The 12923-nt window shown below is 39.1% G+C and overlaps 1 protein-coding gene across 2 annotated transcripts in view; it reads left to right on the top strand.

Annotated features, from left to right (window-relative positions):
• Positions 1-12923, top strand: part of tanc1b (tetratricopeptide repeat, ankyrin repeat and coiled-coil containing 1b) — a 103512-nt gene that overhangs the window by 38282 nt on the left and 52307 nt on the right. For both annotated transcript variants that reach the window (XM_015057492.1, XM_015057489.1), the window contains exon 4: positions 4895-4999. In XM_015057492.1, the coding sequence (XP_014912978.1) occupies positions 4895-4999 (105 nt within the window). The remainder of the gene's footprint in view (positions 1-4894; positions 5000-12923) is intronic.

Here is a 12923-nt window from a genome sequence, read left to right as displayed (position 1 = left end):
TCAGAGATCTTCACTGAATAAATTCCCATTGCTTCCTCTGCCAGTCAGCAGAGTTGGAACTGTCCTGTCCTGTCAAACAACTTAAGCTGCCATTTCATTTAAAATACCCGTCTACTGACAGGAGCAGAGTGAGTAACCTTGGTTCTTGTTTGTCATGCAGAACTCGGAGGGATATCAGAGGGGCTTTCAGAACTTTTTGAGCATAAAGACGACTTTGTGAGGCTGTTTTTCTTCTCCTTGGCTACACAAAGACGACACACTGTCTCATTGATGAGTAGAAATGTGAATAAGTCAGAGTCCATGTTGAAGAATTTTTGGGGAAAGCTCCTTGATCACTTCCTAACCATAACAATCCTCCCTTTCAGTGGCTTTGACTGGACTGCGCAAGTTTCTGGCGATAGGTATGCGACAGCTTGCTATGTGCATGCATATGTGTGTGCCTGTGCCTGCTGACTGATGGCTCATGGTCATGGATGCCTGACTCTTGAGAGTGAACATCAGCAGGTTCTCTACGGTTGCCTCTCGCCTTGTTGATTTACCATGAAGAGAATCTCTTTTTTTCATTTTTGATTCTTTTATCAGTATTTTCTGCTTTTTTTTGCTTTGCTTTCTTTTAAAGCTTTTAATGCATTTTTTGCATAATGTTTTTATTTTGAAGTAACCTCATCCATCTGACTACTTCTTGATATAACAAAATTAGTTTTCCAAAGCGTGCTGCTGGAGATGTGAGGAATTATTTCACCTTTAAACTATATTACTGCAATAAAAATAATGGTACTTTTTGATGGTTTTTACATATCATTACTGAGGAAGCAATAAATGGGTGGGGCTGTAATCTCTTTACATGAAAACTGTAACTTTCATTTGCTGTTTTATAGTCTGAAAATGAACAATTAAGGACAATTAACCTATATAAGATGCATAATAGATTTCTGCAAAAAAAAAAAAGTTTGTATACATGGAGAGGTTATTGTTCTGGATTTTGCTCTTTAGGTAAGATAAATGGAAGTGTGTGTCTCATTCTGCCCATCTCTACACGTCCTTCAGGGGTCATATATCTGGCGATTCCATTTCGGTGACCTTTTCATGCCTGTTATGTTATGCCTGCTTATCCGTCACCGCCTCCATTTAAAAGGGCAGAGTGGTAATGGCACCCTGTTAAATTTCGAAATGAGATTTTCAAGGAAGAAGGAAGTCTTCTGAGTCCCGTCTGACAGCTGGACATCAACAGTCCTGCCAGAAGGCCTTTTATGTCTTCGCTAACCCCTCCGTCCTTAGAAGTGGCTCAGAATTACCTCTAATAGCAGGCCACGTGTTTGTTATTAGATGTGTTTATCTTCTGTTCCTCTGCGGAGTTTATGTAAACTGAATATGAACTTGCGCGTATGGTTTCGATTATTGAAGCTATGCCTCCTGTTGTTTTCAATGAAGTACCGTCATGAAGCACATCAGGCAGCTTTTTTGGCTAGACAAGATATTTACCCAATCTAAGCATGTAGCATACAGTTCCTCTGTCTCTCTAGTCTGACTTTAAGCAAAGCAGTGGCATGTGACTCCTGGCTAACGGGTTGTGGCTGACCCTCCAGAAATGAAATGTTGTTTTCGCAGCATTCTTTCATGCAAACCCTCTTGAACTTTTTCACACTTTGTGACTTCACAACCATGAACTGCAATATATTTTACAGGGATTTTATGCGAGAGGCCAACACAAAATAGTGCATTGCGACAATGTGGAAGGAAAATGTCACATGGTTTCCATGTCACGTAATTAGTAAATGGAGCCCACTTGTGAGTAATTTAATCTTAATATAAACACAGCTGTTCTTTGGAGGCCCGAGGTGTTTGCTAGAGAACATTAGTAAACAAATAGCATCACGTAGACCAAGGAATACACCAGAAATGACCGTGGTAACTCTGAAAAAGCTACAGAGATCCACAGCATACGACTAATGGGTTACCAGACAACTATTAGTCATGCATTCTACATATTTGCCCATAATTATCCATGAGCCTTGCAGAGAACACAGGATGGAGGTGCTCAAACCAGAAGAGAACACATTTGAGTGTGTTTGGCCCATATTCCAAATGTGTGTGGTGGAAAACTGACACCTCATTTCTGTGGTGAAATATGGTGGTGGCAGCACCATGCTGTGGGGACAGAGGCACAGAGAAACTAATCGGAGTTGATTGGGATATGGATAGAGATAAAAACAAGTGTACAGTCAGAAGTGCAGAGGAATGCTTCAGATCAAATCATATTCCTGCTAGAATGGCCCAGTCAAAGTCCAGATGTAAAGTGAACCGAAACATGTGTGAAGCTTTAAAAATCGCTGCTCACAGATGCTCAGTTTCCACTCTGACTGACAGTTAGCCACTTTGCACATGATCAATAGGAAAAATGTTTAGGTTTCTAGATGTGTAAACATACTCTAAAATACTTTTTAGCTTAAGAAAACTTTCAAAGTGTTTCATTTGCATTTCACTTTACAAAGTTGCACAGTTTTGTAAAGAACACAGAATTGTGTGGCTGCAATGTGTAGAAAAAAAAATGTTTTCGAGACCACCGAGTCTCTGACCTTTGTGGTAGCCGTAATAACCTCCACTGTGATCCCCTTGGAGTTGAATTTTCTTGACTTTTTCAGCAGAAGCTCTCAGTGTTTCAATTTTATTTCCTATTTTAACAGTAAGAAACAGCAAAGTTTGTAGCCAAAGAAGTTCTCGGGTATCAAAATCCTGCTATTCTGTATGCATTTCAGCTCGGATATCCATAGATGGCACTGTGCATCAAGCTGCACAGGTTTAAGATTACATCTTGAGCCTGATTCCCAGGAATTCTTTGAGATCGGAGTGACAGGTTATCAAAATAGGTAATGGGGAAAGCCTGTCTTAGCACATCCATTTCTGCTGTATCTTTTGATTGGGGTTACACATAGTCATCTGATAATGGGAGTTTAGAGGAGGGAGTTTGGATTGGGTTACATGGGGTCATGTCTGGGGGCAGTTGTTTCCGTACGGATTTATGGATACAATTATGCACCCATCTCTTGTTTCTAGGTTATTTTCTGCCTATTTACGTTTTGCACAGGAAATGGTCGTCTCTAAGTAGAGAACTTAAAAGGGCATGAAAGGCAGCTAGTTACCAGGGCGATGGTTTGTTTTACGGTTTAATATTTAGACTCGTGTTCTTCTTGGACCTCACTATATAAACAATTATGTGGCCTTTAAGGAAAGATTAGTGGCTCTTTTCTGCCCTTCGACTGAGCAACCCTACTTGTAGTCTCTCTGTTGCTACAGTGCTGTTTTCACCCCCTCGCACATTTCTTCTGTTTTTGCTTTTTTGTCTCACCTCAATGTTTCAGACAGTTCATGAAATGTTTATGTCAGACAAAAATAATCTGAATAAACACAGACAGTTTTCAAATTATAATTAGCTGTCCAAAACAATCTTAGAAACAGTAATAAATGAGTAGCCCTCCAAATATTGTAACTGTCATCAAGCAATTTCAATAACTTGCAATGGCTTTTTTTATGTCGCAGTGTGGGGATATTGACTCACTCTTTGCAGAGTTGTTCATAGTCAATCAGTCATTTTGGAGGATCTTTGAGCATGAGTTGCCTGATTGCGTATATGCTGAATTTAAGTTCAGACTTTAATTAGGCCACTCTAGAACTTTTATTTATTTAACCACCAGGGGTGCGCTTGTTGGTGTGCTTTGGATTGTTGTTCTGTAGCATTACCCGAATTCATTTGAGCTTAAAGATTTTCTCCCATATATTTCTTTTGGCACCAACTATAAATCTATCAATAAAGATAAAAATGTCAAAAATGCATTCTGTAAACACATTTTTAATAAGATGGCGAAAGTATCTAAAAACAATAACCCTACGGACACCATGTTTGATCGTCAGTATTATCTTCCGTTTCTGAAATGCTGTAACTTTATTGCCGCCTTTCAAAAATGTTCCCCTTTTGGCTTTTAATAGCACAGAATATTTCCACAAAGTTTGAGGATCAAAAGAAACTTTTGATGTTTTTGGTCTTCAGTGGTTTTCACCTTGGAACCCATTGATCGTGTTTTGCCTATTTCTGTTAACATATGAAATGAGAATTTGAAATCTACAAATCTGCAAATCTTCAAATTATGTCTTAAATTAAAATTTCTTTGATAAAAAATATTTATTTGTGACAAAAAAAAGCAAAACCAAAAGAAATCTGAAGGTACATGTACATTTTCCTAATGCTGTTTGTCAAAGACAACAGGAACCAATCTTCTACACTGGTGTACAGACTGTACATATTTTGCAAGAGTAACTACATTACAAGTACTCTCTAAACACAAGGGTGATCCTCAAAGGACATTACAAATGTCCCAGATAAATCTTCTTTCTCACATCAGCACACCTGCACCTTAATCCATCTATGTGAGGTAACGGCTTTTGCAGAAATGGGACATTCTTTGAATTAATACCTGCTCTCATAGATGAACACACAAAAGCTTTTACTGTCTTATTACTTTTGAACGTGCTAGTGTGTCTGAGCTCATTTTTAGTCCACTAAGAGGCTAATTGTTGTGGTTTCCTGCTGTAGTTTACATTCCCACAGCCAGCTTGCAGTGTTTAACTGGAAGCCTCCTGCCATGCGGAGTCTTGAGGGTTGTCAGCCAAACCAGGGCTGCTATCTGTGTGTGTGTATGTGTGTGTGAGAGAGAGAGTTTTACGTGAACTCCAGAGTGCTGCAGAAGGTATCCAGCTAAGACACCGCTCTGTCTCATCTCTATTCCCGTCTGGAACGTATTAATCCTGTGAGAACTCTCTCTGTCTCTTTCTCTTCTGCAAGTGTCTCTGCTGGACCCTCTCCCTCATTCTCGCTCTTCTCTTCTGTTTGTGCCGGCAGGCCCGACCAGGAAGCCCAAATATGTAGAGAGCCCTCGCGTTCCTTCTGATGCCATCATGTCAGCACTCAGAAAGGTGGCTGATAGCAAGGATTCCTCCCACAGTGGTGAGTTTTGTTTAAGCTATTTTAGTTTTTATACATAAAGAAAGCATGCACATCTCAGAAACAGAATCTAGACTCGCCCCGTTCAGTTTGACGTCTGCAGCTTCACAACTGTTTGAAGTGTCTCCCTGCAAAAGTTGATGCAAAGATTTTTGCATTTGAGCCTTCCTCTACTTCATCTAGTCCCTTTTGCAAACACAATAGTACTGTGTTTACCCTCAACAGAGTGTTTATATTACAGAGGAGTCAGTTTTCCACTGTGTATGGAAGCACTGTTTGACTGAAGTGCTCAGTTTTTATCACAAGAATCTAATGAGATCTTTTTTAATCTCTCTGAAGCTCCACATACTTGTGTTCTCGTGTTTCCACATTTCTGTAAGGTGTGCCTTCAGCGGTACTGCAGCCTATTTTTAATTTTTTTTCCCTTTCTCCTGTTGGGCGTTGTGTTTGTGTGTGCATGGGTAATATTCCTCCAAGTAGTCTTGTTTTGATTTCCAACAGAGCAGGGCTGGTTCAGATTCCTCCCACAAGGCTTAAGTGGAAGATGTAGAACACGTTATCTTTAGCATTGCAGGAAGAGTGCCCTTTAACTGTACATGGCTTGTATATGCAGACCACAGCCATCTGCTGCACCCCGGTCGCTGTTGACTGGGACATATGAGACATAAGGGTATCAGACATTTGGCTCAAACACATCTCAAAGAAAGCCACCAGTAGATAGCGGGCACCTGATAAAAGTTATCTCGTGACAGCTGGTGGAGTGATGCTACTGGTCAGCTAATTTTAAGAGGATGCAAACTTGGAGCAAATTTTTAAGATATTTATTTTCTATGTGAGTGGAACTTTGAAAGGCTGGAGTTTCCTTTATGCTGATGCCATAAGATGAAGTCCTGTCCAATCATCTGTCTTCAGAAGTCACCTAATAGAGTTCATATGTGTATAATTTGATCTCAGTTTGAATGCAGCTGTTGCTGTGAAGGCCTCAGAGGTTTGTTTGAGAACATCAGTGAACAAACATCATCATGAAGACCAACTAACACAGCAGACGGGCCAGGAAGAAAAGCTGTAGAGAAAGTTAAAACAGTCATGGAAAAGCCAAGATGTTCTTACAAATAATAGATGCTGTTTATTATAGACTTTTGTTTGAGGTTCTGACATGATCATGTCTGTCAGTGCTGACAGTAGCGTCTAACTTTTCTTCACAGAGGGATTTATGTAGGAAAAATGCTAGAATAAGTGTATTTAATGGGATGTTTGAGCTTCACAAGGGTTGTAAAGAAATGTATAAAAGCTGCCAGAAGGGTGACGGTCTTGGCTGGGTCAGTTCAGGAAATAAAAGGGGGCGGGGGGAAACCTGAACAATAAAAATGAGTTTAGCTCATTCTTATCACCCCTAGCAGAAGTAAATGATGGTAAAATCTCTCTGGTTGTGCAGCCGGAGGGGTTTAAGCTTGGTTCTGTTCTCCAGAAGTGACTTGTACATGTTCTCAAATATTGACTCAGCCTTCAAAGAGCAAGAAGAAAGAGCCAGCCTGTTTTTAAGGACAGGCAGCTTCCCATTTGTGCCTTTTATTATCGCTATGTACAGTTATTCAATAAATGCAGGAGAAAAGTCAATGTATCGGTCAGGAGAACTGTTCTTTGTCTTTACTCACAACCATAATATCAAGTAAAAAGACTTCAGTGAGGAAAAATCTGTGCTGAGAAAACCAATTGACTCAACTAATTATGTGTAATTAGGGACTTTACAGATTTTAACCAATGATTGGCAATCATGGGAGCCCAGCTTCACACAGCTGATGGATCTCTGATATCAACATAGTTTGTTTTATTTGGATAAATTCACACACACTGAAGAAAAAGATTTAAAACACATTCTCTTGGAGTTCAATTTTTTCTAAGCATGTTTTGTTTTTGCCTCTTAGGTCAAGAGATAAACTAATGGGCATTACTTAAGTCATTCAGCGAAACAGGATAGCAGCTACATTTTCCTTTTCCATTTCATGTTTTAGACGGTCCTTCAAACTTCCTCCTGAGGTCATCGACTGAAATGTTTCTTTTAAAACTTTTTAAAGGAGTACCCCGGTCTGCTTGGCACCGTTTGACTGCCTTACTTTTTACTTTGCAGTCCAAATTTGGCAACATCTGATATTCTGCATCTTGCATATTCTGGATGAGCTCTTCTGGGTCATTGTTAAAAATAATGTCCCCACCTCCTCCATGGTTGGAACCACACATTGAGATGCCATCCGTTTCCTTTTCCTGCTCCTTAAAAAGACATGGAGACTTTAGGATGCACTGGACCATAGTTTACAGAAGGGTACCACAGTTTATAGGTGGGGTCAGACTGTCTGTCCAGTGCTATTGTTCTTAAAGTTTCCCTTGACTGTCTGTGACCAAAGGTTTTCTTTCCCTTTGAGGTCAAGGTAAACTTTTAAGCACACAGGAGGTTAAATTTTTCATATTTATCACCATATACGTGGTATTCAATGTGCTTTGATGCCATGCAGCTGTACAGTCTACCTTGGTATGGTTGTCATTTCTCAAATTTAACTAAGTGTTTCCATAGTTGTAGTGATGCAATTTAGATTTTTTTCAGTATTGATCTTCAATATAAAAGCTAGGTAAACCTTATTTATGAATACTAGAATACTAGCAACCCCACTGTTGCCAACTCAGCGACTTTCTTACTACATATAACATTACTGACAAAAAAAATCAGTATCAGTCAAAATCGGATTTGGGAAGTCGGGCTTTTTAAAGATCGGTAATCGGCAATCGGCCAGAAAACTGCAATCGGTGCACCCCTAGTACAGAGGGGCCCTCAGTGTTTGTGTGCATTAGGCATCACAGCTGCCTGTGGCTATCTAAAGTCTGTGAATACTTCTGCTCTATTTATAACTGCCTATTTTAATAGTTCAAACACCAAATATACCTTTATATGCATTAATGCGCACAACAGAAGCTGTCTGGGCTCTACCATAGAACCTAATGCCTACAGTCTCCCTTATTTCCTCTCTTGGTACAGCCAGTCGACTCCAAGGATAATAAATGGATCTCTTGGATTGGCTGTTTGGCAGTGTCAAGTAGCATTTTACCTACACGTTTTATTTTCCCAAGTTGCAGGAGAAAAGCTGTGGGAGACGGTGTCCCGTTAGCCGTTTTAGTTGTTTTATTTTTACAGTCAAGCATAAATTACCAATTGTGTTTATGCTGTCTTCTTGAAATGCAGAATTATGCTAGATTTGTCATTTGATGTTGCGACACTATGAACTGATTGCTGCCTTGACGTCATCAGAGGGTGTTGACAGAGAGCCAAACAAATTCGAGTTGGAAAGTCTTCCAGCATGGAAAATGTGACATTTAGGGAGCAGATTTATAGAGGGTTTGCTGGTGGGCGTGTTGAGTGATGCCTCTCTTGAATGTCAGATAACCCATGGTCCACATCTGTCGTCTTTGAATGCAGCTAGCGTGTTGCTTACAAGCTTTGTTAAATCGAGGACTGCAAAGATTTTTTACTCTTCAATAAACTTCGGTCTTTCAATACAACTTGATTTGTGTCCCTCTGTTTCATTTGGCTATAAAACAATTCAGATGTTGGCAGATTTACAGATGGATCTCACTTGTTCCTCTCTTGGTTTGGACTTTCAGCGTAGTCGTGCTCTGTATTGTGGACAAGCAGGATGGGCTGTAGGCTAAGAAAGGAAAGACAATTTTGACCCGAGTTGAGTCTTTCCACATGGCACTGTCACTGTGGATGTATTGGGTTTCCTCTGTCAGGGTATGAATGCAGAATATATTTTTATGTTGACAAACCCTTTTATCTATGTTTTTGTATGTGTGTATTTGGTCGCCAGAGGCGGCCCGCATTCTGGCACATGAAATTGTTTCAGCTGCCTTAGAGCCCTGTCTCTGTCAGTCATCCATGAGCCACAGGTTCTGTCCTGCTACACAATTGTATTCTTTCCAAATTTAACCTTGAGCCAAACATTTGACACGTCTTCATAAACAGGTTTGTCAGGTTTGCTACTACTGCTGCTGTTGTTTTTGTCTTTTAAGGTGGTAATAATCTCCTGCAAGATGCATGTTGCTTGATAATTAGTAGCTTTTGGAGCATTGCAGATATCACAGTATTCAAAAAGATTCTGTTTCACTTGTTTAAAAAACAGGGAGAACCCTCAAAGCTTGACAACAAATATTGATAAAGCAGCTTACTCATATATGCAGGACTTATTTTCATGTGCAGTGTTTTACAAAAATATTTATGCCTCTGGATCTTATTCATATTATGACCATAAAGTTAAATGAATTTTAATTGGGATTTGGGATTACAAATTAACATTTTTTTAATTATGCAGAGGTGTAATTGGCTTACTTCTTAAAGCAAATTGGTTGAATTTCTTTTAGAGGTACCAGATTAAAGGAAGCTGAATACAAATTCTCATCATGCCTGTGATTTATGTTTAATAAGAATTGTTGAAGACATGTCATTTTCCTCCTTCGTCAACACTTTGCACTAATTTATGTTTCTCCATTACATAAACCCAAGTAAAATATATCAATTTTGTCATTTCAGCTTGATTTTTATTAAATGTCATATTTAATCTTAAAGCTTCATTACTATGGTTGGTTATTTCCTTAAAATACAGCCACAGTTACAAAATGTGTAACTGTTGCTCTAATAATTAACCAAATACCATCTGGCTCCAATTACAGTGTTTACTGCAGCCAGGCTATACTGTCAAGCTGAGACATAAAGGCGGAGATGATTACTCGCATCCTATCCCTTGCCCCAAGCATTATTTTATTTGCAGACTCTGTATTGTCAGTAATATCATCCTAATTTCCACCAAATTCTCATTTGACTCTCCCATCTGTCTGTGCATTAAAGGACATTTATGGTTTTACCGCTGGAATGTCCAATCGGACAGCTCGGTTTGCTTTAAGGGGCATGTCACCTTGTAGGCCTGAACTGAAAGGTGGGGGAAGCAGGATGCGTTCTTTCGTTGAGGGTTCATTAAACAGCCTCTGCAGTCGGGGTAATGAAACTCCGGCTTCTAATGAGGACCGTCTGGATTGTTTTCCTGGCAGGAGTGAGTTAAGACAGCTCCGTGGAGCCAGTCTGTTCAAGGTGTCCCTCCTCCTCCTCTCCTTCCTCCTCCTCCCTGTCCATTCCCCTCTCCTGCCTCATCCCTTCCTTTTTCCTCCTTCATTCTTGTATCGCGGAAGTACACGGCTGCTATTTCACACCTGCTCATAAACTTCCTCCGGCAGCAGATACGATGTTGTTTTGTTATCCCTTCTCTGTGCGGCGCTGTTACTGGAATACCAAATTGGTTCCAGCTACATCCCTGGTTTTCCATAGCTCCAGGGCATTGTACCTTTGAGAGAACAAATCAGATACTTTTTTTCCCCCTCCAACAGGCTACCATTTCTCTTTAGGCTACTATCTTACATAATATCTACCTCACATTTAGAAAAGAGATGTTACATTTGTCCTTTGACAAAGCCAGAGTTGGCCTCGTGCCCCAGTTTTATTGTCCGCAGGAGAATCGTTAATCATGTAATTTCTGTTATAAACTCTTGAAATGAATCATAAAATGTCAAGTGGCTTGTGAATGTTCCTCTTCATTCACGTATTAAGTCACTGTACCGGGTGAAGTCCATTCAGAGGGTACCAATTAAAAAAGTAGGCCAATCACGATGAGTGAAGTTAATGAGAGCCTTGCTTGTAATTCTTCAAATCATTTTTAATTCTATCCAATTAGATTTGGATCTTATTTTATTCGCTGTGGAACTAGAAACAGTTTGTCAAAATTAGACACTTTCCAAATCTATTGTCATCCTTTTCCTTGCATATATTACTACCAGATGTTGGTGAAGTAATCTAAAGTTCATTTGTGCATTTTCCTAATTTGCATGGTCTACCTCTACTAATAGCTTCCTTGTTCACTTGGTTAAACAGTTTCTGAGTCTGGCATTTTTTTTTAGACTACTCACCACTTTGTATGGACCCAAAATACCTATTTTGTCTACTCACTGTAGAGTTAGACATTGCAAATTTTGCTGATTTGCTGAAACACAAATTATATGCTTAACGATGTCACACTTTTTTTTGTCAATAGCTTAGTATATTTATGATATTTGGCTAGAAAGCTTCCTTCAATGATCTGATTTTGTGTAGATTCACTCTCTCCCCGTGTTCCAGCGTAAACTCTTCTTAGTTTTGGGATCCACTCGCACTTTTGAGAGTTTTTAAGTGAATTTAAGGCCCACGTGTAGAGAGACTAGTGAACTTTTCTCTCTGAGACATGACTTCAAAATGATGCTCAGTGTGGAAAGACGAGCTTCATGACATGAGATCAAGGCCCTCCTAAGTTACACTGAGAAATGTAAATACAAGGACTTCACAAGTCGTTCAACACTGTTGTACATCACTTTCATCAAATGCAGAAGTGCCTCAGAATGTATTTATTGAGGCATCTCCCTTTAACAAAGGTACTGATTAGGATGTACCGAAACTGTAGTTCATCCAGCAAAAAACATCAAGTCATTCACTTGAAATATTGACTATGATGATGCCTTAAAGATAGTGTGGTATCCATCTAAATGCCCCCCGAAGATTAATATCTGTATCGTTAAATATATTCAGCTACAAACCCATCCTTCACTGTCAGCTTGTAGTCTCCTCCCAGGGTGATCATTGCAATCAATAAATCATGTGTCCAAAATGTTGGCCGGCTTCACTTGCACATTATTTACAATTTGTAAATCGATTAAATGAAAATGCTTCTTTTTATAATAAATACATCATGTTATGATGCTTTTATGGGGCGACGGCAGGAGTTTGCCGTGCAGTCTTTTATTTTAAATTATGTGATTTCAGTATTGACAAATAACTGTAATTACTCCTCACATAATTGAGTAAAGCTGCTAAAATATGTGAAGTTAGATAAGCAAAATATTGTGAGTGCTTCCCTGAAGAAAATATGTTATTAGATTGTCATTAAGGAATGTACCCCTAAAAAAAAAAGAAACAATTCTACACACTGGGGTTGTTTTCTTTAAATCTTCCTAAGACGTATTTGCAACTTCCAAGTAAGTGCAAGATAATGTGTTTTCTATGGACTGTATGCTTCTCAGTGTCTTATTTTCTCTCAGCATGCTGCATTTAATAACACTAATGCAAACAGCGGTTACCGTTTTTGTTCCTCAACAATGTTTCCAACTGGGTTGTGATAATTTGGACCCCCAGCTTTCTTGTTGTGGTTTGTTTTGTTTCTGGCAGATAAGAACTCTGCAAGATTTTCCAACCACAAAGCGCTCTAGTTTGTCTGCATTTTTCTAGGTAATTTGTTTTTCATTTATTCATTAAATATCTCAAAATGGCTGTCTCGATAAAGACATGACGGGTAAATAAATACAAGGGAGGGAAATACAGAATAGTATTTATCTATTTGGTGAATCATTCAAAACTGTTTTGTTCTAAAGCAGATGTGGGACTGTATGACATTGACAGACGCATAACAAGACTCCTGTTTATAACTGGGAGACTTCTTTGTTTCAACATCTGGTTTAGCCTGCAATAAATGTGCTTAGCTTAACAATGCAACACCAAAATCATAAAAAAAATCATTTATTAGAGAATCTGTATTAATAATGGAACTACAATCACAATCTACTGAACAATTTTCAGCCCTGAGACTATCCTAGGTGGTGCATAAGCTGACATGTATTGGTAAATGTTATGCTGCAGTTAAGCTGGCCAGTAAGGCTTTAGATGCCATCATCCTATTATAATGAATGATCAATGATAATTAATTTGGTTCATAAACATGCTGAAAGAAAATGGTGAAAAATGTTCTTACTACTTAAAAATGACCCCAACTGAAGTTTGTTTGAGCTGGACACTTATACATGTCCTGGT

This window comes from Poecilia latipinna, unplaced genomic scaffold (genome assembly GCF_001443285.1).
Source record: "Poecilia latipinna isolate Pla-1442-1.1 unplaced genomic scaffold, P_latipinna-1.0 Scaffold1467, whole genome shotgun sequence".
NCBI lineage: Eukaryota > Metazoa > Chordata > Actinopteri > Cyprinodontiformes > Poeciliidae > Poecilia > Poecilia latipinna.
This window is presented reverse-complemented; position numbering and strand designations above follow the sequence as displayed.